This window comes from Terrapene carolina, unplaced genomic scaffold (assembly GCF_002925995.2).
Source record: "Terrapene carolina triunguis isolate 2854851 unplaced genomic scaffold, T_m_triunguis-2.0 Scaffold22, whole genome shotgun sequence".
In the NCBI taxonomy this organism is placed as follows: Eukaryota; Metazoa; Chordata; order Testudines; family Emydidae; genus Terrapene; species Terrapene triunguis.
The window spans coordinates 13,560,322-13,586,965 of NW_020664373.1; the positions used below are offsets into that span (position 1 = coordinate 13,560,322).

The 26,644-nt window shown below is 44.7% G+C and overlaps 1 protein-coding gene across 2 annotated transcripts in view; it reads right to left on the reverse strand.

Annotated features, from left to right (window-relative positions):
• Positions 1–15,834, reverse strand: part of LOC112105114 (ribosomal protein S6 kinase alpha-3) — a 129,040-nt gene extending 113,206 nt beyond the window's left edge. Inside the window, exons 1-2 of one of the 2 annotated variants that reach the window (XM_024197777.2) lie at positions 15,510–15,834; positions 5,789–5,845 (exon numbers count right to left, since the gene is read on the reverse strand). In XM_024197777.2, coding sequence (XP_024053545.1) covers positions 5,789–5,845; positions 15,510–15,581 — 129 coding nt within the window. In that variant the 5' untranslated portion in view covers positions 15,582–15,834. Of the gene's footprint in view, positions 1–5,788; positions 5,846–15,509 lie in introns of those variants that run through there. The other variant, XM_029910797.1, reaches the window with a different exon arrangement.
• Between the last annotated feature and the right edge of the window lie 10,810 nt (positions 15,835–26,644).

Sequence of the window (26,644 nt, forward strand, 5' to 3'; positions counted from 1 at the left end):
CTTAGTTTGGTATTTATACCTCAAAATTTTTACTTCAACCTTTTTATTTTATATTATGCCATGCTTCAATTAAATAGCCAAATTATTTGCTGGCATATGGTAAAAAATATACATAACTAGATATGATGGGTGTGGTATGGTATAAAGGTTTTAGCGTCATGAGTTTGGGCTGGCTACATTACCTATGGCAGTGGTTCTCAACCTTTCCAGATTATTGTATTCTTTTCAGGAGTCTGATTTCTCTTGTATACCGCAAGTTTCGCTTCACTTATATACTCCTACTTACAATATCAGACATAAAAATACAAGTGCCACAAGCACATTATTACTGAAAAATTGCTTACTTTCTCATTTTGTCTATATGAAATTTTAGTTTGTACGGACTTCTCTAGTGCTTTTTATGTGGCCTGTTGTAAAAGTAGACAAATATCTAGATGTGTTGATGTACCCGCTGGAAGACCTCTCCATACCCCTAGAGGTATGCATACCCCTGGTTGAGAACCACTGATCTATGGTAATGGCAAAAAAAAATAGGAATAGAATGTAAAAAGGTGTAGTGATGTCTTTGAGTTTGCAGATACCCTGAAACAATAACAGGTGTGAACTGCCTGTGACACTACACCCCATATTCTTCATAGAGATATTGTTATGATATGAATATGGCAAAACTAAGGTATGTTTTATGCAAGATGGGTCATGTGAGATATCTTTGGAAAGGTTACAATTTACTGAAAGTGATTATCCTATATGTATGCATGTATCATTTCTGTATCTGAAGTTAAGAATATTGACTATGTATCAATTGCAAAAATGTTTGCACCTGGGGAACGCCCACCAGACAAAATGCAATCATTCTGGCTGGTTAGTCAATAAACCATTAGGGAGAAAAATAGGTCTTTGAAGATGCTAATCTCCCACCTTCCTGAGAAGCTTCCTGGGATGCTGCTTTGACACTGCAGGGTCATGCGATCATGTCACCTGGTACTTGACAACATCTTGGACTGCTAGTATTTTTCCACTAGTAGTGGGTGGGGATCAACTGGGAAACAAAGGATTCTCCCCATATGTAAATCCTATGTACGGCTCGGGAGTGATTTAATCAGGATTGGTTCTTCACTGAATCCCCGCCCAAGATGACTGTTAAAAACACCTAAAACTGAACTAGGGAAGAACTGGACCCAGGCTAGAAGGTGTCTGGCCTGTGAAAGGAATATTTGGAATTATAAGCTGCAAGCAAAAGAAGTTTGTCTTCAAGAATCTCTGCAATCTGCTTAAAACAACATTTAGGGTGAGAAATTACTACTTGTAGCCAGTTTCTTTAGTGTATCAAGCTTAGTTTGGGTGTTTGAGCAAATAAAGCAGTAACCTACTTTGATCTGTTTGCTATCTCTTATAATCTCTTAAAAATCTATCCTTTGTAGTTAATAAACTTTTTGGTTTTCTAAAACCCAGTTTGTGCAATTCATAAGCCGCCCGGGGGGGGGGGGGGGGGGGGGAAAAAGCTGTGCGTATTTTCCTCCACATTGAGGGAGGGAGCAAATTTCATGAGCTTATGCTATACAGTTTTCTGTGTAGCACAAGACAACACAATTTTCAGTTTACACTCCAGAGGGGGTGTGCACTCCAGAGTGCTGGGCAATCCCTGAGCTGAGTCTTCCCACACAAGCTGATCTTAGTGTGTGTCTTTTTGCAGCTGGGTGTGGCCCTACTGGTGTGCGCTAGAGGAGGCTTGAGGGCCTGGCACAGCAGGACATGGTGAGGGAGCCCAGGCTGGTGGAATGGGCAGGCTCAGTGGGACACATTCAGTAAATCATAACCTTTCCAATGATATCTCACATGACTCATCTTGCATAAAACATCTTAGTTATGCCATATTCATATCATAATATCTCTATGAAGAATATGGGGCACAGTGTCACACTGCCCCATTTCGCTGATGAAACTAAAGATGGCCCTAATTTTAAGTTGTCAAATGATTAAAAAAATCAATCATGATTAATCACGAGACTAAAAAAATAATTGTGATTAATCGCAGTTTTAATCACGCTGTTAAACAATAATAGAATACAATTTTTAAATATTTTTGGATGTTTTCTACATTTTCAAAAATATTGATTTCAATTACAAACAGAATACAAAATGTACAGTGCTCACTTTTATATTATTTTTATTACAAATATTTGCACTGTAAAAGATTAACAAAAGAAATAGTATTTTTCAATTCACCTCATACAAGTAAAATTTCTTTATCATGAAATATATGGCAGAATGCGGGTAAAACCATAGAGCAGGAGACATACAATTCTTCCCCAAGGAGTTCAGTCACAAATTTAATTAACCCATTGTTTTTAACAAGCATCATCAGCATGGAAGCTCTGGAATGGTGGCTGATGCATGAAGGGACGTACAAATGTTTAGCATAGCTGGCACGTAAATACCTTGCAATGCCAGCTACAAGAGCCATGTGAATGCCTGGTCTCACTTTCAGGTGACATTGTAATAAGAAGCGGGTAGTGTTATCCCATAAATGTAAACAAACTTGTTTGTCTTAGCTTGTTTGTTTATTTCCGTGGTTGGAAGGAAAAAATTCAGGCATAGGTAATTGAATCAGCAGGACGCTTAGGCCTGGTCTACACAAGAGGGGGATCGATCTAAGATACGCAACTTCAGCTACGAGAATAGCATAGCTGAAGTCGACGCATCTTAGATCGACTTAGAATTACTCACTTTGCGTCCTCGCGGCGCGGGACCGACAGCCGCGGCTCCCCCATCAACTTTGCTTCCGCCTCTCGCCGAGCTGGAGTTCAGCAGTAGACAGGAAAGCGATCGGGGATCGATTTATCGCGTCTACACTACACGCGATAAATCGATCCCCGATAGATCGATCGCTACCCGCCGATCCGGCGGGTAATGTAGACATACCCTTAGTATTGACTTATTTAAGTCTCTCCAGTAGAGGGGATGTCAGGCCCAGGCCTACTGAGAGGTCACCCAGTACTACATATTGTTTTGGTGTCAAGGTGGTCAGTACCAATGCATTGGGTACAGTAACTCCTTGCTTAACATTGCAGTTATGTTCCTGAAAAAATGTTACTTTAAGCGAAACGATGTTAAGCAAATCCAATTTCCCCATAAGCATTAATGTAAAGGGGGGGAGGGGGGGTTAGGTTCCAGGAAATTTTTTTTTGCCAAAAGACTATAGTCTTTTCTCTGGCGAAATTCTCCCTTATAACGTGTGTGTGTATACACACACACACACACACACACACACACACACACAGTAGAAGTTTTAAACAATTTAATAGTGTACACAGCAATGATGATTGTGAAGCTTGGCTGAGATGATGAAGTCAGAGGGTGGAATATTTCCCAGGGAATGCTTTACTGCTAAATGATGAACTAGCACTCAGCTGAACCCTCAAGGGTTAACACATCGTTGTTAATGTAGCCTCACACGCTACAAGGAAGCACGAATGGAGGGAGGGGAGACAGCATGGCAGAGAGAGACAGAGACACGCATTGCCCCTTTAAGTATGCTGACCCCACTCTAAGTACATTGCCTTTTTAATTAGATCAGCAAGTTGAGACAGCTGGCAGCAGCTGCTGTCTCAAGCTCCCTCCGTCCTGAGCCCTGTTCTGTCCCGCCCCCCTGCTCTGTGGAGATGGGGTGCAGGAGCGGGGGTACACTGACATTGGCACCTCTCTTCCCTGCCCCCACTTGCACAGCAAGCAGGAAGCTCCCCGGAGCAGCTCACAGCAGTGGTGGGAGGGACAGCTAAACTTCCAGGCAATTGTTAGCCTGTTGGGCAGCTGCCGCACAGGGAACTTAGGGGAACGGGGAGCTGATAGGAGGGCTACTAGTCCACCCTGGTTCCAAGCCCCCACCAGCTAGCTCCAACAGGCTGCTCTTTCTGCAAGCAGTGGACAAAGTAGGGGACTGCCAAACAACGTTATAAGGGAGAATTGCGCAACTTTAAACAAGCATGTTCTCTAATTGATCAGGAACAAAACAACATTAACCGGGGTGACTTTAAGTGAGGAGTTACTGTACCGTAAAGCTAGTTAGTACCAAGGTTAGTTAATGCTGAGGATGCAGTTGGTGCAAAGGCACCAGGTACCAAGGTCATTGGTGCTGGGGTTGGCGCTGAGGGGCTGATACCATAGATGAAAAGAGTACTGAGTGAGCTACTTTAAATGTCAGTAACAGAGTATATGTATGGGGCTTCTCAATCTTAAAACCTTTCACTGAGTTTGCACAAGTCAAGTTGATTCTTCTGCCTCTTGCTAGGTTGTCTTCCATGGCATTTAAGTATAAGCATGCCTTTGGAGCAGTGCTCCTTTCTGCCTCTGACAAATGTTGATACTGACATAGTGGTAAATGAATGAGGCCTCTGAGACGAAGCGATCCAGAAGCTCGGGGGTGTCACAGCTCACCAGGTCATAGACAGATCAACTAACTTGCATGTTGAGGCTCTCCAAAGATCTCCATTACTTTGCAGCTTGCATTGACTTCTCCAGCAGGAAAAGTTTCAGCCTCATTGCCCTTGTTCTCTGGGTGGGCTTGGAGAAAGACCACCACACAAAACAACATCCAAGAATGTGTCCTTCCCCACAACATATCAGGCACTAAGAGTGACAATTTTTGATGGGTAAGGAAATGTCACATGAGAGATGTCTTAAATCCTGGTTTCTTGGCTTCTGCCATGATCCCAGTGCCCCTGAATGACGGAGGAAGAGAGTGGCTAGGCTAACAGAAACTTATTGTCTAAATATGCTAAATAAATAAAGAAATAATAAAGTTGTACAGGCCAACGGGCAAAAAGAAACTTAATTATGTTAACTAATACCAATACAACTAATAACCAAGATAATCTAATTGCATGGTGCACAAGGTAAGAGAACACGGCCAATGGTTTGATCTCACAGCCAAGGCAGTAAGAACTGAGGGGTGGCTGGGCCTGCTCTATCTTTTATGCCCCCAGGTGGGGCTGCAAAGGCACTTAGAATGCAGACAAGGCCTGATGGTCACTTCTAGCCAAAAATAATCTGATCTCACATGCACATGTACATCAACAGTGGAATTTGTGCAGACTATCACTTGAATTTTTTGTTCACAATCTGGATATTAGCTGATGCTGTAATCTGCAGAGCGCCTACTAGCTCAATGTCAATCTCTGCAATTTACTGACACCATCAACATTCTTAACTACTGCACTGATAATCATTTTAGCAGAAAACAGCTGTTGTGCTTTATTCACGGACGCTGGGTATAATGAGTGCTGTATGGTGGATAGTTTTCAGAATTTCTGGGGTGACAGGTGAATTCCTGGATTCTATCTCCCTTTCTAAAGTCAACGTCACCTTTGCCTCTGTCCAAAACGGGGGAAAGAAATACATCCCTTCCCTATTACCAAAAGCCACCTAGTACCAAATGCCACATCTGTGCCCTTCCCAGTTGTCAGAGCAACTGGTTTTCCCCTGACTTTTACAAGATACAGCTTTGTGCCTTCCATAGAGAAACGTGCATCACACTAAAAATATTGTGAGCACTGTACAACAAGCTGAATTTAGTACTGAAATAAACACAAGGGATACTGTACTGAACCAGTGGGTCAGCAAGGAAGAGAGCTTTTCCTCAAAAATATAGATCCATGATAAACAATTTAGGTCTAATGAACACAGGGCTTACACTATGAGAGTTATAGCCAGCTATTAGCCTTTGAGTGACCTATAACAATGTACCACAAAATAAAGCTATACATGCTTACGTTTGAAATCTTTTACTTACAGTTTGCTGATTAATCTCTTCTTCTCCCATAGGTTCATCCATAATTTGCTGTCCATTCTACAATAAACATAGCAAATAGACAGCAAGTTACTAAACCGGTTGAATTCAGTTAAAAAGTAGAAAAACATTTCTTTGGGTGCTTACATGACCCCCATCACTATATCATTATGAGCACGTTTGTCTCTAAAACCCAGAAAAGTTCAACTGTGTGATACAAGGTGATCCCCTTCCAAAAGGTAAGCATATTGTGGACAGCACAGAGCAACACCCAAACTTCAATCCCCATATAGTATACCACTAGTCCAAATGAGTCCCACAATGGGAGTTATTCAGCAGAAATAAAACTCCTTTTCCCAAGACCAACCACATGTACCAAACCATTATCATCACTGTCAAAGATTCCATAAAATAACAAATTATTGTTGCAGTTTAGATTGTAGTAATAAAAAGCCACAAGCAGGAATGGATAAATTCATTTTTTTTTTAATGGGACAATGATGGTCAGGCTTGAAGGTCATGGCCCTGCTTATTAACACATCACACTTTCAAGAGCATACGCAACCAATTTATCTCTCTTTATATTAAGTGCAACATAGTTCTCATTATACTGCTGCTCATCTTGGTCACTGGACATAGTTAGAAAGGGGTTGATTCATTATTTTCAGTTCTCTTGTAGACAGACAGCTCTAGTGTCTCTGTTACTTATGAAGCAGCAATAGATTGAAACTAAAAATGATTCTGTTGTTCAGAACTCTTTGACCAGCTGCAAAACCATCAAAAACATGTTATTTTATGCTGCTGGAGAAAGCCCAAAGCAGAACCAGGTATTGGAGTTAAAGTGTGATAACTAACATACCCCTTGCAAAAATAATAATAATAATAATAATACAGGTGAAGAATGAAGTGGCAGAGATCTCCTTCCTTTCCCCAATGCCACACAGCTGCCAGGATGCTTTGGAGGGGGTTAAGGAATTGAGGAGACCTTTCCTTTCACTGCTGCCAGGAGGTTCTGAAAAGGGAAAATGACAGCTGGGCTAGAGAAATGCTTCAAACTTTGATAGACATCTATGCCACTCAAAGGCTGAAGATATAAGCTATCAAGCAGGATCCACTGACTGCCATCTACTAGAAATTCCAGTTCTCACTGTTCTCTTTTTCAGGGCTAAGTTTACCATTAGGATTATGATGCTGAACCTTACTGATGGATCCTTTGCCTTATTTGTCTAGAACTTTTTCTGGCTATTAGATATAGTCCTTTATTCATAACACAAGAACTAGGGGTCACCAAACGAAATTAATAGGCAGCAGGTTTAAAACAAACAAAACGAAGTATTTCTTCACACAATGCAGTGTCAATTTGTGGAACTCCTTGCCAAAGGATATTGTGAAGGCCAAGGCTATAACAGAAGGCCAAGACTATAACAGGGTTCAAAAAAGAACTAGATAAATTCATGCAGGATAGGTCCATCAATGGCTATTAGCCAGCATGGGCAGGAATGGTGTCCCTAGCCTCTGTTTGTCAGAAGCTAGGAATGGGCGACAGCAGAAGGATCACTTGATGATTACCTGTTTTGTTCATTCCCTCTGAACCTCATGGCCACTGTCGGAAGATAAGATATTGGGCTGGATGGACCTTTGGTCTGACCCCCTTGGTCTGGCCAATCTTATGTTCCTTCAAGGTGAAGAGAATCCTCCAGCAAGTGACCCGTACCCCACACTGCAGAGGAGGGCGAAAACCCCCCAGGGCCTCTGCCAATCTGCCCTGGAGGAAAATTCCTTCCCGACCCCAAATATGGCTATCAGCTAAACCCTGAGCATGTGGGCAAGACTCACCAGCCAGACACCAGGAAAGAATTCTCTGTAGTAACTCAGATCCCACACCATCTAACATCCCATCACAGGCCATTGGGCATATTTACTACTAACAGTCAAAGACCAATTAATTGCCAAAATTAGGCTATCCCATCGTACCATCCCCTCCATAAACTTATCAAGCTTAGTCTTGAAGCCAGATATGTCTTTTGCCCCCACTGCTCCCCTTGGAAGGCTGTTCCGGAACTTCACTCCTCTGATGGTTAGAAACCTTTGTCTAATTACAAATCTAAACTTCCTGATGGCCAGTTTATATCCATTTGTTCTTGTGTCCACATTGGCACTGAGCTTAAATAATTCCTCTCCCTCCCTGGTATTTATTCCTCTGATATATTTAGAGAGAGCAATCATATCTCCCCTCAGCCTTCTTTTGGTTAGGTCAAACAAGCCAAGCTTTTTGAGTCTCCTTTCATAAGACAGGTTTTCCATTCCTCGGATCATCCTAGTAGCCCTTCTCTGTAGCTGTTCCAGTTTGAATTCATCCTTCTTAAACATGGGAGACCAGAACTGCACACAGTATTCCAGATGAGGTCTCGCCAGTGCCTTGTATAACAGTACTAACACCTCATCTCTACAGGAAATACCTCACCTGATGCACCTCAAGACTGCATTAGCTTTTTTCACAGCCATATCACATTGGAGGCTCACAGTCATCCTGTGATCAACCAATACTCCGAGGTCCTTCTCCTCCTCTGTTACTTCCAACTGGTGCGTCCCCAGCTTATAACAAAAATTCTTGTTATTAATCCCTAAATGCATAACCTTGCACTTTTCACCATTAAATTTCATCCTATTACTATTACTCCAGTTTACAAGGTCATCCAGATCTTCCTGTATGATATCCCGGTCCTTCTCTGTATTGGCAATACCTCCCAGCTTCGTGTCATCTGCAAACTTTATTAGCACATTCCCACTTTTTGTGCCAAGGTCAGTAATAAAAAAAATAAATAAGATTGGTCCCAAAACCGATCCCTGAGGAACTCCACTAGTAACCTCCCTCCAGCCTCACAGTTCACCTTTCAGTACGACCTGTAGTAGTCTCCCCTTTAACCAGTTCCTTGTCCACCTTTCAATTTTCATATTGATCCCCATCTTTTCCAATTTAGCTAATAATTCCCCATGTGGAACCGTATCAAATGCATTGCTGATATCGAAGTAAATTAGAACCACTGCGTTTCCTTTGTCTAAAAAATCTGTTACCTTCTCAAAGAAGGAGATCAGGTTGGTCTGGCACGATCTACCTTTTGTAAAACCATGTTGTATTTTGTCCCAATTCAATAATCTATTAGAAAACAGAAACTTAAAGGTAGTTTGAATAATTGTGGGTTTTTTGTTGTTGTCTCTATGGACCATATTATTGCAAAGTAACACACACACACACACACAATTGTAAAGCTTTTAAAAACATTAACAGCAGAAAGTAAACTGACAAAGCACAGGGCTTACAACGGTGGGTATCCAACATTGGAAATGAGCATCTTCACAATTATCTGATTAACCTCTGTGGACAAACTGCTGAGACTGTCTGTCTGCTTCCCATATACTGCAAAAATTGACATGTTTAAATAGCTGATTAAAACTCAATGACATTCTTTGTTGAGGTTTTTACTGTTTGTATAAAGAGGTGAAGGATTAAGTGCTAGGAGGAAAGCATGATTTTTAAAGTTTTTTGGTGATGCTCTCTTCTCCAGGAAATCAAAATAGTGTGTCTCAGAAGAGCTGAAGAAGGGTGAGGAATAAAAGGACACCCCTGAGAAGATCAGGCCATTGCATGGATTTTGAAAAGCTGATCATTTACAGTTCTTGAGACTCCGACGAGAAATTGCAGAACTGGAATTAATTTGCAAACTGGACACTATCAAATTAGGCCTGAATAAAGACTGGGAGTGGATGGGTCACTACAAAAAGTAATTTCCCTCTGCTGATACTCAAACCTTCTTTGTCAACTGTTTGAAATAGGCCAACTTGCTTGCATTGGCCGCATTAGCACTACAAAAGTGATTTTTCCCTCCCTTGGTATTCACCCCTTCTTGTCAACTGTTGAGAATCGGCCACTTCCTTTTTATTATATCAGTAATTGATATTGTTGCTAGAGCTACTGTTAGGAAAGCTATGTATTCATTTTAGCCCATATGAGATAACAATCGGAATAACCTAGCTTTATAGTCCACTAAGAACAAAAAATAACGCTGCACACTATTGGAAAGCAGAGACTCTCAGACTTCAGTGGTACACCTCTACCTCGATATAACGCTGTCCTCGGGAGCCAAAAAATCTCACTGTGTTATAGGTGAAACCGCGTTATATCGAACTTGGTTTGATCCGCCGGAGTGCGCAGCGCGGCCTCCGGGAGCGCTGCTTTACCGCGTTATATCCGAATTCGTGTTCTATCGGGGCGCATTGTATCGGCATAGAGGTGTATATTGTTTGTAGTTTTACATAGTATGCAAGTATGCCACTAACTCCTCAGTTGAACATTGTAATTTTGTCACTAGCACAGGGATACAGCAAATCTCAGGACTATAATTTTTAATCTCTGAAAGGGACACTGAAACAAGAACTAAGAAATGCAATCCAGTGTGGTGGGGGTGGTGGCAGGGAAGCCAGTGGGCTTCACACAATTGCTGACAGTAGAGGGAATGGTGAGACTCAGGAGTCTTGGGTCCCATTCCGGGCTCTGGAGAGAAGTGTTCTATAGTGGGTAGAGATTCTTCTGCCTGTTTTCCCCCCCAAGCCCTTCTCACCAGTTTCTGTCCCCCTCCTGTCTCTTCACCACCCAAAGCTCCTCAACCCATTCCCTTTCTCATTTAGTCAGTTCCAGTCTCCTTTTCCAGCCAGTCCCAGTTCCCCATTCAATCTGCCTTTCACTCCCACATGGACTCCCAGTTCTAATCTCCTAGGTATGTAGTTGTGGTGAGAAATGTTACTTGCGCCCTAGGGCAGCAAAACATTCACAAGTTTAGAGCTACCAATATGAAATCACTGGCAGTAAGTACTAAAAGGATGGCAGGTTTCGTATGTGTCATTCACATGGATATGACATCTGTTTTACTGATGTAATCATGAAAATCCATGAGCCTCTCCTGTACAGTAGTCTTTGAAATACAAGGTGTATTACATATTATGGATAAGCATCAGATGAGAATGCTTTATTATAATAAAACTACACTAAAAAGTTCCATTTGTCATAAACTTACAAAAGTAAGCAAACTCCAAGAAATATTGCATTAGAATAGATAAATACTTTAGAAGAAGTGATAAAGAACTATTTAGAGGACATTTTGTGATGAAATTCTTCAGTACAATGGAGTAGTGGTAAAGACTTGAGTAACTTTCAATATCCATTGATACATTCTGTTTAGACAATCCTGCTTATGTTTTCAGTACTTCTTTCCCTGTTTTTATTATGTAAAGGATTATTGCAAATGTGATATTTGTTCTTGTGGCTTATTCCCCAGAAGTATGTCATATTCCAAGGGCTGATGTACAAAATAAGTACAGAAGTAATCACAACTGGAACATTTTGACTGCAGGTGGCAAAGAACGGATGCAATCCTGCCAACACTTATGCATTCACTTAACTTTGACTTTGGGTCGACTACTCATGTACTTAAAAGTTATGCATGTGTGTAAGTATTAGCAAGAATGGGGTCATAAGCATCAATGCTGCACCTTATTAGATATGCTTTTATGCATCAACATCACTCACTGACATTCCTCTTCATCCCAGTCATTTAAGTAGTAGTAATGTCCCACTGACTGCCACAAGAACAAGATAATCATGGATTCAGCACGTAAGTGAAAGAATGAGTATAAAATATCTTGCTTTTAAACAATCTCTATTTGTGATGGGCAAGACTTTCAAAACTAAGTGCTGAAAGTTAGGCTCCCAAACCCATATTTAGACACTGCCCATTGACTGATGTTAATGGGAGTGCAACACTTTTGAAAAACCAGGCTGCTTGTTCAGGTGCTTAAATATAAATTTAGGAGCCTAACATTAAGACTCCAATATTTGAAACTCTTGGCCAACATGTCTTGTGCATGGTTACATAACATACAGTATATACTCAGCATGGGACATAGATGCTGGTTAAGGATGTAGGGCAAGAACCTAAGCTGATGTAAATCAGTATAGTTCCACTGGCTTTAACAGAGCTTGATTTACACTTTGGATATTCCCTCAAGCACTATATATAATAACTTTCTTTTATGTACCATCATTAATACAAACTACTCCAAAATGCTTTACATTACAATAATGTCCTGAGAGCTCATTCAGGAGTTCTCTGTTTTTTTGGGTACTGTAGAAACATACAGTGAATCAAATGCCCTCTTGTTCAACTTTAAAAACATAAATCCATTCAATTATTATCAGTTTGCTTGGCACTTCATTTCCCTCACAGAAAAAATACCTATCAACCCCAACATTGGTATAACTTGAGGTAAAAACAAGGTTTGCTATAACAACTTATGATTTCCTTAGGGCTGCATTAAGTAGTAAGGCTATGTCTATACTGCTTCACAGTGCAGAGTATGGATGTGCGAACCACAGAACACAAAATATTGCGATATAACTGTTTGAAAGAGGACTATGTTAATGCAAACTATATACCTTTCAGTTCGCACCAGCTGCATCCACATGGGGCTGTTACATGGTAACACTTTGGTGCGCTCTGCAGTTCATACCTTCATGGTCTGCACTGCAGCATCACAGTGTGAACAAGTCCTTAGTGAATATCTATGGCAAACATAGTAAATGTACATGATTTACAAAAGCTGCAGAGGACAGCCAATGTATAGCTATGGAGAAGAAGTCATAAAAGGACTCCATGAAGACAAGAGACCTCCCACAGGGATCTGACTGTAGTCAAGAGATTGCAGTGCTGCTAATAAGGCTAACTCATGTAAATTAAATATATGGTTAAGTATTTAAGCCATTTGTTTAGGTACTTTATCTAAAAACTGACTATTTTTAAAGACAGCTTTCAGGCAAACAACCTTTATATTCAAATCTATTTTCTTCTTTTGTCATCCAGCCAAAGGAGTTAATGGAAGTTGGACACCTAACTTCCACTGAATTTTGACAGGCTTTGGGCACCTACATCACTTAGGTTCTTTTTAACAATTCTATGTATAAATTCAATACAAATTCAATAATCAAATATTCATATTTTTTCTTCATACAGTAGAACCTCAGAGTTACTGCTACCAGAGTTATGAACTGACCAGTCAACCACACACTTCATTTGAAACCGGAAGTATGCAATCAGGCAGCAGCAGAGACAAATAAATAAATAAATAAATAAATACAGTACTGTACTGTGTTAAACGTAAACTACTAAAAAAAAGGGAAAGTTTAAAAAAAGATTTGACAAGGTACGAACACTGTTTCTGTGCTTTGTTACATTTAAATTAAGATGGTTAAAAGCAGTATTTTTCTTCTGCATAGTAAAGTTTCAAAGCTGTATTAAGTCATTGTTCACTTGTAAACCTTTGAAAGAACCATAACGCTTTGTTCAGAGTTATGAACAACCTCCATTCCCAAACCGTTTGTAACCCTGAGGTTCTACTGTAGTAACTTAGAATATTAAGTCTGTTTCAAAACAAATGTTTACTAAAATAAACCAAAAAACACAGAGGTACCTGTACAGTATGAACATTCACTAACAAAGCAGCAATGATTATCTGTTCCCTATCTAAGAAGTAAACCTGAAATAATTTGGGATTATACCCATATGTGAAGCACAGCATGGGATTGTTAGGATTGGGCTTTACACCGTAAACCCTGCAGATAGGTGTAGTTATATATTTTTGTAGTGTTTCTACATAACTTAAATCTCATATGATAACGTAAGCACAGAACAGCCTTGTTTACATGCGTAACTTTTCTTTGTGAAGTGACTGAATATATTTTGAAATGTTCGTTTTTTAAAAAGTCTCCAAACACAGTATTTTGAAGAATGAGAAATCAAGTGAATAATGGAAACTTACATATTTAGTAACACATATGCATCAACCCAACACCTTTTAAATTTAGTATTGTGGCTTCCTTATACAGTATTCACAGCATTTAGCTGCTATGTTTCCTAATTACAAAGAATATACATAGCATGAAGAGGAAATTAAAGTGACACTGTTCACATTATGTTAAAAGTTCAGTCATGCTGGATAAGTCTCAAGAAGGAAAAATATTTGTCCTCCTAGAACAAGTGTTAAATTGCTCTTCTTAGTAATTATTCTCCTTTCCAAAATTATTTCACCTAGAACTACCACTATGAAGATCAGTGAGAAAACTACTGTAAGAATGGTAGGTATTTTTAAATGATTGTGATATTAGAACTGCTTCACTGGAGGTCAAATTAATCTGCAGTCTCCTTTTAAGTGGCAGGCGGTCAGGAAGCAATGGGGCAAGTTTCTCAGCAGTATTACAACTTTGCAAGCCTTTATTACCTGGTGTCCAAACCACATTAGCACACAATTCTTTATTTAAATGAAAACTGGAAGTGACTACAGCTCTAATTAATCATCCTCCCCACCCCACCCCCACAAAGGGATCTGAATCTCCTCACCAGCACTTGGAACAACTCAGTCTAGTAACTAAAAACGCATACGGAACTGTGACATTGATGTCATACCACACCAACATCCTATGGTCCCCTCACTGCAAACAGCAGGAAACCACACTGCACAGCATTGCATGGATGTTCCCCAAAACTGGCCAAACAGCAAGTGTTACCAAGATGAGGCAGCCAGGGTATCCTAAATGCTTGCGAAACAGCAAGAACTGCAGGCAGAACCCAGCTCTGCTTAGATAAAGACGTTTTGGGATGGTAGGGATGAGGGTACTTTTCCAACAGTAAAGAAGTGAGAGAGGGGGGAAAAAAAGGGTTGTGGGGGAGAGAAATTAAGTAAGGTCAAGCCAGGCTTCTTATACGCCTGCCTGGCCTGCCACAGGGTCAGGTGGCTATAAAGAGTTGCCCTATTAGGAGCTAGTTTCCCTCAACGCTGTGTCCGCTGGCTGGGAAGTGTGTTTGGAGGAGGCTGGGCCACTCCGGGAAGAGGGAACTCGCGGTGACAGTAACCAGATACCGGAACGGAACAAAACCAGCCAAGTCGTTCAGCAGCGCAGAAGCAGGTTATTCTCCTCCCAGAGGGTGCAGGCTAACCCCCCCCCTCCTCCGGAAGTGATGGGGTCCCGGCCGATCCCCCTGCGTGGGGGTCGGTCACTACAGACAAGGAAGCGGCACGCAGCCGAGACTCACTCGGGCTAGGGAGGGAGCGAGACACCAGGGCACAGCTCCGAGCAGCAGCTGCTGGGAGAGAGGAAAGTCCCATGCGGCTCCCACACCCTCCGGCCTTCGCCTGACCTATTGTCATCAGCCAGCTTCGCGGCTCCCCACGCCGCAGCCCCCGCGGCCGAGCGACCCGCGCACACCGCAAGGGAAAGTTTCCCATAAACTTGGGGGTTGCGTGACACCTCGCTCTGCCCAGCCCCGGGACCAGCGCGCTCCCCATCATTACACCGCCACCCTGGTGGGGGGAGGAGGGAGCCACGCGGGGCTCACGGGACAGCCCGTCCCAGCCCGGGGTGGCCCGTAGTCCTGCAGGCCGGGGGGTTATTTACAGCCCCTTCCCCACGGGGCCGGGCGCCGCGCGAACACCCCCTTCCCCTCGGCTCGCCCGGCGCTCGCTGTCCACCAGGGGCCCCTCTCAAGCGCAGGGCGCCCCCAGGGGGAACGTGGGCTCGGGCCGCAGAGTTGGGGCCCCCTCCCCACGCTGCCGGAGCGCGGTGGGAGGAGGCGGGGGGGGTCTCCCTGCCCCGCTGCCCCCCGGCGGGACCCCGTACCTCTGTGCTGCTGTCGGCCGCGCTCTCCACAGCCATCTTCTGCCAGGGGTCAGCCAGCTGCGCTAGCGGCATCGTCCCGGCTCGGCTCCGCCGCCGCCGCGCTCCGCTTTCAAGTGCCCCCGCGGGGCGAGGGACCAGGGCGAGGGCAGCCCCCGGCGCGGGCAGGGCGAGGAGCCCTAGTGCGGGAGCGTAGCGGTGCGGCGCCCCGGCCAGCGGAGGGCCCTGCCCGGCTCTGGCTGCTGCCGCCGCCTCCTCTCAGCCTCCCGCCCGGCGGAGCTACCCTGCCTCAGCGCCGCTCACTCCCCGCTTCCGCTCGCAACATGGCGCCCGGGCCATACCTGCCCGTCAAACCGAGGCAGTGCACGTCAGCAACTGGGGGCGGGGCCGAGCCAGCCAATCCCCGGCAGCCGCAGGTAGCTGGGGGCGGGGGAGCCGGGTCCGCGCGTGCAGGGGGCTGTGTGGCGGGGGGGCGCTAGCCCAGCAGGGGAGTTGCCGCCAGTGCGTCCTCAGGGTGGATTCCTAGCTCCATGCAATACTCGGTGCCCTCACCCACGGGAATCGGGGGCCACAGCTCCCCATTATACAACCCCGACAGTCCTGGCTACCATATGAGGGCTAAGCACCACCACTGATTGGGGGAGCCCCTGAGAACATGGGAATCTTTGAAAACAAAGCAGCTGGGCATTTAGATTGAAGGGGAAACTGAGGCACAGAAAGGTGAAATGATTTTACTAAAGTCGTACAGCAGAACCAGGATTAGAAGGAAGGTCTTCTGGGTTACAGTTCAGAGCCTTGATCACTAGACAACACTGCCTCACAGGGGGATTAATATAAAACACCATCCTGGCCCCTATGGACGTAGAAGCCCTCTACACCAAAATTCCACACAAAGATGGACTACAAGCAATCAGGAACAGTATCCCCGATAATGTCACGGCAAACCTGGTGATTGGACTTTGTCCTCACCCACAACTATTTCACATTTGGGGACAATGTATGGCTTCAAGTCACTGCTATGGGTACCCACATGGCCTCACAGTATGCCAACATTTTTATGGTTGACTTAGAACGCTTCCTCAGCTCCCGTCCCCTAACACCCCTACTCTACTTGTGCTACATTGATGACATCTTCATCATCTGGACCCATGGAAAAGAAGCCCTTGAGGAATTCCACCATGATTTCAACAATTTCCATCCCACCATCAACCTCAGCCTGGACCAGTCCACACAAGAGATCCACTTCCTGGACACTACAGTGCTAATAAGCAATGGTCACATAAATACCACCCTATACTGGAAACCTACTGACCGCTATACTTACCTACATGCCTCCAGCTTTCATCCAGACCATACCACACGATCCATTGTGTACAACCAAGCTCTAAGATACAACCACATTTGCTCCAACCGCTCAGACGGAGACAAACACCTACAAGATCTCTATCAAGCATTCTTACAACTGCTGAAGTGAAGAAACAGATTGACAGAGCCAGAAGAGTACCCAGTATCAGAGGGGTAGCCATGTTAGTCTGAATCTGTAAAAAGCAAGAGTACCCAGAAGTCACCTACTACAGGACAGACCCAACAAAGAAAGTAACAGAACGTCACTCCGTCACCTTCAGCCCCCAACTAAAACCTCTCCAGCGCATCATCAAGGATCTACAACCTATCCTGAAGGATGATCCCTCACTCTTACAGATCTTGGGAGACAGGCCAGTCCTCGCTTACAGACAGCCCCCCAACCAGAAGCAAATACTCACCAGCAACCACACACCACACAACAAAAACACTAACTCAGGAACCTATCCTTGCAACAAAGTCCGTTGCCAACTCTGTCCACGTATCTATTTAGGGGACACCATCATAGGACCTAATCACATCAGCCACACTGTTAGAGGCTCGTTCACCTGCACATCTACTAATGTGATATATGCCATCATGTGCCAGCAATGCCCCTCTGCCATGTACATTGGCCAAATCAGACAGTGTCTACGCAAAAGAATAAATGGACACAAATCAGACATCAAGAATTATAACATTCAAAAACCAGTCGGAGAACACTTCAACCTCCCTGGTCACTCGATTACAGACCTAAAAGTCACAATTCTCCAACAAAAAAACTTCAAAAACAGACTCCAACGAGAAACTGCAGAATTGGAATTAATTTGCAAATTGGACACCATTAAATTAGTCTTGAATAAAGACTGTGAGTGGATGGGTCATTACACAACGTAAAATCTATTTCCCCATGCTAATTTTTCCCCCCTACTGTTACTCACACCTTCTTGTCAACTGCTGGAAATAGGCCTTCCTGATTATCACTACAAAAGTTTTTTTTCTCCTCTGAGAATAGCCTGCCTTAACTGATTACTCTCGTTATAGTTAGTATGGCAACACCCATTTTTTCATGTCCTCAGTGTATATATATATTCCTACTGTATTTTCCACTGCATGCATCCGATGAAGTGGGTTTTAGCCCACGAAAGCTTATGCTCAAATAAATTTGTTAGTCTCTAAGGTGCCACAAGTACTCCTCGTTCTTTTTATTAGTACTGTTATTTTAGCCTAGGAGGGGAAATGCAGAGAGAAGGGCTAATACAGCATAAATGTCCAAAATTAAAATACCCAACATGAGGACGTGCAAAAAGTTAAGGCTGTCACAGCAACATTAACTCAACTAAATTAAGCATAACCAAGTATTTTCATCTCCTGATTTTCTTCTTGTCCAGCTTAATGTTGTATTTTTAACCCTAAATATTATATGTAACAGAAAGTATATCCATCTGGGGATGTGTAGTATGCCAAAAGTTTAGAAAACAGACAATCTGCAAGCATCTGTATACTCTTACCACTGGCATTATAAGCTTTTGGCAGGCTTTTACCGACAGGCTTTTACCAATTCAACTGCACTGAGGCTTTTCTGTCAATATTTGTCCTGGATGTCAGGTCTTTTGATCAACAAGTGGAGTTAAGGTTCTCACAACAAAGTTAAGTCCATTGCCATCTGTAGTGCCCCTTGGCTACACTTGGACTCTGCACAGTTTGTCCAGCACTGGTGCTAGCAAAATGAAAGTGCTAGCATACAGCAGTCACTGCTATTTTTATTAACCCTAGGTTGGATGGCCTGGCAAAAACACCTGTGGAGGTGTAGCACTGGTGGATTACATGTCCTTGTGGTAAAGACAGCTACATTTGCTCTACACCAGTGGTCCCCAAACTGTGGGGCACCCCCCCCAGGGGGGCATGGAGGAATGTTTTGGGGGGGTGCAGCATGGCCCAGGCCAGCCCCCATGGAGGGCGGGGTGGGAGTGCCACTCAGCCTCACTCTGTCTCTAGCTCCTTTCCTGGCCCTGGGCCCGACTACAAGCCCGCTACTGGTCGCAGCCCCAGCTGCAGCTCTGGCCCCAGCCCCGACTGTGGCCCTGCTCCCAGCTACGCCTCTGCTCCTGACCATGGCCTTGGGCTCCTGACCACAGCCCCCGGCCACTCCAGCTACACAGAGGGTGCTCTCCGAAAAAGACTGTTTATGTGCCTGGGGATGGCCTGGGAATCCTCCATGGAGCTCTCTAGGAAGCTCTCCTGGAGGTTCTCTGCAATCCTTTGTAGAAGGTTTCTGGGAAGGGCTGCCTTATTTCGTCCACCACAGTAGGACACTTTCCCATGCCACTCCAGTATTAACTCTTCTGGCATCATTGTGGCACACAGCATTGCAGCATAAGGACCAGGTCTGTACCCAGACACTTGCAGCATCTGCTCCCTTTCTGCCTCTGTTACCTTCAGGAAAGTGATATTGCATATGGTTACCTAGGGGAAACGGGGAAAGTTTTAAATGCTAGCCCTTAAACTGCAAGCAATTTGATAAGTAATCCACCCCTGTTTGATGAATTCTGGGTCACAAAACCATGCTTTCTCAAGTGTGCCCTGGTTGTGGTTGGAAGGGATCACCCCGTATTGCAACCTGCATTTAAAGAAGGAGTGGGACAATGCTTCCTGTTCATCTCTCTTCCACCCCAACACGGTGCCGCTTTTGTAACAATCAAACTATTTGCGGGGCTTTACACTGGTGCCTGCCCTCAAGCACCATCCAGGTTGCTATGGGAAGGGGGGCTCTGCTGAGGTTGGAACCATTGATCCCAAAGATGTCTTAACGAAAGCTGCAACACAAGATCTCTCACCTATGCCTTGTAGCCTTACTCATTGTGGCTGTAGCAGCAAACCCACTCTTGCAGTAGCCAGTGGTTCTGCTTACGTTGTGGCTTATAGGGAAGTGCATTGAGGGGTGTTTCTTTTACGAAAAGATTTAACCTTGCACCACACTGTCAATGCTACCCTTATGCTTTGTATTCTTTGCAGCACAAACCTTGTCCGTAGGCGCATCCTCCACACTGGGACAGAGACTTTCCCAGATTAGAAGGCGGAAAAAGAAGACTCGGGAGGACATGTTCAGTGAGTTAATGCGTGTCTCTGAGAGTGACAAGACGGAGCTCAGCACATGGATGATTGCACTGTCCAACAGCCTGCACAATAACCACAAGGACAAAAGAGCATGCAGGGAACACGAGCGTGACATGCAGGATGAGATGGTGCGGATTATGAGGGAACAAACAGACATGTTGAGGCATCTGATTGAGGTTCAAGAAAGGCAACTGAATGCTAGAGTCCCCCGCGGCCTATGCTGAACCTGCTGCCATTGTCGCCAAGTTCCACATCCTCCTCTCCCAGATGTCCTATGATGCGGGGGCGGAGGGGAGGGGAGAGAAGCTGTGGGAAGTCGGGTATCCCTTGCACTCAACTCCAGGGGAGAGTACAAGGACCAGAAAGTGCCCATTCCCACACTTTTGATTGTTATTGCGGTGCAACTGTAAGCAAGCTGTCCTTGTTTCTCTCCTGCCTCCCCCCCGTTTTATCAGCCCTTTTGCCCCAGGTTATCTTACTTTTCTTTGCTGTCTCTCAGTGTTTGTAAGCATAATAAAAATACACGGATTGAGGAGAAAAGGCTCCTTATTCATTAAGCACACTGTGGTTAGTAGGGATGTAGTTTACAGGGGAATACATGCAATGAAGGGGACAGCTTGGTAAGGAACAACACACATAAATGTCATATTACTTTGGGTCAAAACTAGTTGTCAAAGCCTCGCGGAGATGCAGTGCACCTCGATGTGCTCTTCTTATTGCCCCGGTGTCTGGCTGCTCAAAATTTGCTGCCAAGTGATTTGCCTCAACCCCCCACCCTGCCGGAAACTTTTCTTCCTTTCTTTGTCACATGCGTCTGACGAAGTGGGTATTCACCCATGAAAGCTTATGCTCCAATACATCTGTTAGTCTTAAAGGTGCCACAGGACTCTCTCTTGCTTTTTACAGATCCAGACTAACATGGCTACCCCCTGATACTTTTCTTCCTTTGTTTCACAGATATTATGGAGCACACAGCATGCAGCAACAACAATGGGGATATTGCTTTCACTGAGGTCTAACCTAGTAAGCAAACTATGCCAGCGGGCTTTTAAATGTCCAAAGGCACATTCCACCACCATTCTGCACTTGCTCAGCCTATGGTTGAACCGCTCCTTACTGCTGTCCAGGCTGCCTGTGTACTGCTTCTGAGCCATGGGAACAAGGGGTAGGCTGGGTCTCCCAGGCTCACGATTGGCATTTCAACATCACCGACGGTTATTTTGCAGTCTGGAAAGACAGTTCCTGCTTGCAGCTTTCTGAACAGTCATGCACCTTTCCCGACCATCCCACGTTGATGTCGGTGAAACGGCCCCTGTGATCCACCAGCGCTTGCAACACCATTGAGAAGTATGCCTTTTGGTTTATGTACTCTTTGGCAAGTTGGTCTGGTGCTAAGATAGGGATATGCATCCCGTCTATCGCCCCACCGCAGTTAGGGAATCCCATTGCAGCAAAACCATCCACTATATCCTGCATGTTGCCCAGAGTCACAACTTTTCTTAGCAGAAGTCTATTGATTGCTCTGGCAACTTGGATCACAGCAGATCCCACGGTAGATTTACCCACTCCAAATTGATTCCCCACTGACTGGTAGCAGTCTGGCACTGCAAGCTTCCACAGAGCTATCAACTCTCGCTTCTCAACAGTCACCACAGCTGTCATTTTAGTATTGCTGCATTTCAGGGCTGGGGAAAGCTCTTCACATAGTTCCATGAAAGTGGCCTTGCGCATTTGAAAGTTCTGCAGCCACTGCCCGTTATCCCATAGCTCAGGGGTGGGAAAATTATGGCCCACGGGCTGCATCTGGCCCATAAGACCTTTTAATATGGCCCTCGAGCTCCTGCCGGGGAGCGAGGTCGCGGGCTTGCCTCGCTTCACATGTACCGTGGTGCCGTGCGGCTCCTGGAAGCAGCGGCATGTCCCCCCTCTGGCTCCTACACACACTGACCCCACCCCAAGCACCAGCTCTGCAGCGTCTACTGGCCAGGAACCGCAGCCAATGCGAGCTGCAGGGGCGGTGCCTGAGGACAGGGCAGCGTGCAGAGTCACCTGGCCGGCGCCGCGCCTCCGCATAGGAGCCGGAGGGGGTACATACTGCTGCTTCCGGGAGCTGCTTGACGTAAGCACTGCCTAGAGCCTACACCCCTGCCCCCCTCCTGCTCCCCAACCCCCTGCCCCAGGCCTGATCCCCCTCACACCCTCTGAACCCCTTGGTCCCAGCCCGGAGCACCCTCCTACACCCCAAAACCCTCATCCCCACCCCTACCCCAGAGCCCGCACCCCCATCCGGAGCCCTTACTCCCCCCAACCCCTGCCCCAGCCTGGAACCCCTCATTTCTGGCCCCACCCTGGAACCTGCATCTCCAGCCCAGAGCTTGTACCCCCTCCCACACCTCAACCCCTTGCTTCAGCCTGGAGCCCCGTCCCATACTCTGAACCCTTGTGCTCCACCCCCAGCCCACAGCCCCCTCCTGCACCCCAAACCCTTCATCCCTGGGCCCACCCCAAAGCCCGCATATCCAGCTGGAGCCCTCACTCCCTCCTGCATCCCAACCCCCTGCCCCAGCCCGGAGCCCCCTCCCACACCCTGAACTCCTCATTTCTGGCCCCACCCCAGAACCCACACCCCCAGCCAGAGCCCTCACTCCCTCCCACATCCTAACCCCCAATTTTGTGAGCATTCATGGCTCACCATACAATTTCCATACCCAGATGTGGCTCTCAGGCCAAAAAGTTTGCCCGCCCCTGCTATAGCTGCATAACTATGCAGTCCCACCAGTCAGTGCTTGTTTCCTGGGCCCAGAATCGGCACTCCACCATGTCAAGGTGATGCATGACTGTCGCCAGCATCTGCGAATTGCTCCACTCCCTGGTGTCCAGCAGGGCTGCTAGTGTGGCATCACATTGTTCCGCATGGCAGCTCCTGCTTCGGCTGAGCAAATATTGCAGGATAAGGTGCAAAGTGTTTGTAATGCTCACAACAACAATGTACAGCTGAGCGGGGTCCATGCTTGCCATGCTATGGAGTCTATGTGGGTAACCCAGGCTTAGGAAAAAAGGTGTGAAAAAGGCTTGGTTTGTTTGCCGTTGATTTCAGGGAGGGAGAGAGGGAAGTGCATCATAGGAGGTTAATGCCATGTTCCCATAACCACCCACGCAAATGTTTTGGTCTCATGAGGCATTGCAAGCCCAACCCAACATTCCACTCGGCTCATGCACTGTGATATAGCTACCCACAGTTAGAGTGACCAGACAGCAAATGTGAAAAATCGGGACGGGGGTTGGGGGTAATAGGAGCCTATATAAGAAAAAAGACCCAAAAATCGGGACATCTGGTCACCCTACCGACAGTGCAGTGTTCTGTGAGTCGATGCAAGCTCTGCTAGCGAGGATTGCACACTGCCGACATAATGAGCATAGTGGGGACATGCAAAATCGACTTGTTTAAATGGAGGCTCAGTGTTGACTTAAATAAAATTGGCCTAATGTTGTAGTGTAGACATACCCTAAGACAGGCAAATAGGGGAGGAGTGTAGAGAAAAGTTAGAGGAAAGCAAGGACAATGAAGAAAATATATAGAAGGAAAATAGGAGAGTAGCCAAAGAAATGAGATGCAGTAAGTTTTATTTTTAAATAAAAAGTTTGTTTTAAACAACCTTTTGCATGTATATTATAATTTAACTAGTGGTTTGACTGTTTCTAGCAAGTAAAGGTTACCCGAAAGTGTTCCCAGCTTTTTGTAGGAAGAAGAGAGGGGATGTCACACTCTGCCTCAATTCCTACCACCCGCAGCCCCCTTTGGGTGCTATAGATAATCTTTGTTTTTTTAACAGATTATGGGGCCATTTACACCTAGGAAGAGTGAGTGTAAAATGCTTTCATTCATATTTGATAGCATTTTTCACCCATATTGTATTACATTTTGCACAAATACAAGTGACTACACAAGGTGTAAGGCAGTGGAGAATCAGGTTATTTTTTGGTTAATGAATCAGAATTTGACTCAAATCTCCACAACCAAATCCCTACCAGAGACTGAATAGAGCCCTAGATTTACATTATGAAGAGATTTATTCTGGACAGCTATTGCTGTCAAGCTCAGGCTAAGGTAATGGAAAAAGAGAAATAATTCAGTAGCTCTTGACAGCCATTAGGCTTAGGTTTGTAATCAGGAATGTTTCCTAGTAAACTGACCAGAACCAGATCACTTTACAGTCTCAAGATTTTGCAGGCTGGCTGCTGGGATGCTGTGAATAAGTAGAGAGTTCACATACACACTGACTTTAAATGTCTGAAACACACAGCAGAATCCCTCCCCATCTCCAAGGCATATAGCACAGATAACCCACAAAGGAAAAAAATGTTCCCTCCCCCAGTCCCTTCAAATATATACCTGTTAGGGCTAAAGTCTATTCTCACTTACCCCAGGGTACAGTAATTCATTTTTCTTTATGTGAACTACTTTATTTATACTTGTGTAAATGACAGCTAAGTCAGATACACACTGCTGAGAATTCCCATTGGGTGAGGGTGAAATTGGGCAGGAATAGGATTGTCAGCCACCTTTCAACTTGGCAAAACCTTACCTTAACTCATATCCACTGGAACCTCAAATAATCCCTCTTTCTGATTGATCAGATGAACAGAGACCTTCTCCTGCTACATAGGAACTTCACTGTCTCCTCCCTTCCCTACATATCTGGGCATTCCCACTCTTCCATAGGACTTAGCCCACAATGACTAGCCTAACCTGGTCTTAGCCCACAAGGACTTTGTTCAGAATATGTGAAGCAGAGGAAGAGATAGTAGCATTTCCAGCTGGTTGTGTCCTGGAAAACTGGATGATTACCTTGCTCACCTCTGTCTATTACCTGTAAATCCAGAGAGAAAAGGCAAGAGTAAGAATTTAATGTACAAAACATGTACAAGAGCAATAAACAGTGGAAAACTACTCACCACCACTCTCAGAACAAGTGCAGTACTTGTACTTCAGACTCTGTCACCTTATATCATGTGGTCGAGCTGGTCCTCTGGTTCCATAATCCACAATAGCATTGTATGTTTCATTTGCACACATCTCTCCCCATCTATTTCTTACAACTGTAAAAGATTTCTCAAGTTATCAGAAACAACAACAATCAGCACCAATCATTTAGGTTGAAGTGGCTATCAACCTTGTTTCTTCCTCTCCCATACACTTTATTTTGATGCAGAAGCATTCACAAGTGTTCTACAGAAAATAGTATGTGGCACTGGTTCAGAAATACTCTGGAAGGGTTAACTACATGCAAGAGAAACATTAATTGCAATACTATGCAGGTTGCCCATTCTGCACCATAGCCATAATAAAGCTGACTTACCACTTTGTCTGTACAATGCCATCCTATCAAAAAGACTGGGATTCTGAACAGGAAGGAATTAACCTACTAGATGCCTCACCTGTCTTTTCCCACAAAATCCTGCAGATGAATAAGAAAAAACAAAACATCTTGAGGTCAGTGGTATCAAATAGAGAAGATCGCTCTAAGTCAGCATTGACACTTTAGTGGTGTCCAGTGCTAGAAGATCAGCCATAGATAACACAGTTTAACATCTAAAAGCATACCTATAGGCATATAAAGGATGCCTGCAAGATTGAGACTTGCATAGATTTGTTCCAACATTACCTTTTTGGAGGTGCAGCAGAGACTGGTGTGAAATCCTAGTCACATTAAAGTCAATGGTAAAATTCCTGTTGACTTCACCAAGGATGAAATCCTGGCCTTACTGATCATACTACTGCATTTGTAAACCCCTGCTAACTTCTCTCTGAAAGCTAGTACGATAGGTACATTTTTGGGTTATTGAGATGGTATTAAAAAATACTACATTTTAAAATACAAACAAAGAAAAAATACAATAAGCTTCTCCAATGTTTATTATGGGTGTGACGGGTTGGATCACAGAAACCCCCTTGGTGCTGCCAACTGATGCACCAAGACTACTTCTGCCCCTGCTTTTCTGCCCTGGCAGCTTAGGACTTCAGTGCCCTTCCTGGTTTGAGCCAGACCTGCTAGCCTGCTGCAAATCCAGCCCCAGAGTCTGAACCACGTCCCCTAGCAGCTGTAGGCTTACCTGAAAGCAACTTACAGAAGTGTTCCTGCCTTTAACACTCAGATGCCCAACTCCCAATGGGGTCCAAACCATAAATAAATCAGTTTTACCCCGTATAAAGCTTATACAGGGTAAACTCATAAATTGTTCGCCCTCTATAACACTGATAGAGAGATATGCACAGCTGTTTGCCCCCCCCCCCAAGTATTAAAACATACTCTGGGTTAATTAATAAGTAAAAAGTGATTTTATTAAATACAGAAAGTAGGATTTAAGTGGTTCCAAGTAGTAACAGACAGAACAAAGTGAATTACCAAGAAAATAAAATAGAACACGCAAGTCTGTCTAAGAAACTGAATATAAATAAAACCTCACCAGTTCCAGTAAGCTTCCTTTTGCAGACTAATCTCCTTCTAGTCTGGGTCCAGCAATCACTCTCACCCCCTGTAGTGACTGTCCTTTGTTCCAGTTCCTTTCAAGTATCCTTGGGGGTGGAGAAGCTCTCTCTTTAGCCTGCTGAAGACCAAATGGAGGGGTCTCCCACAGGCATAAATAGACTTTCTCTTGTGGGTGGAGACCCCCTCCTC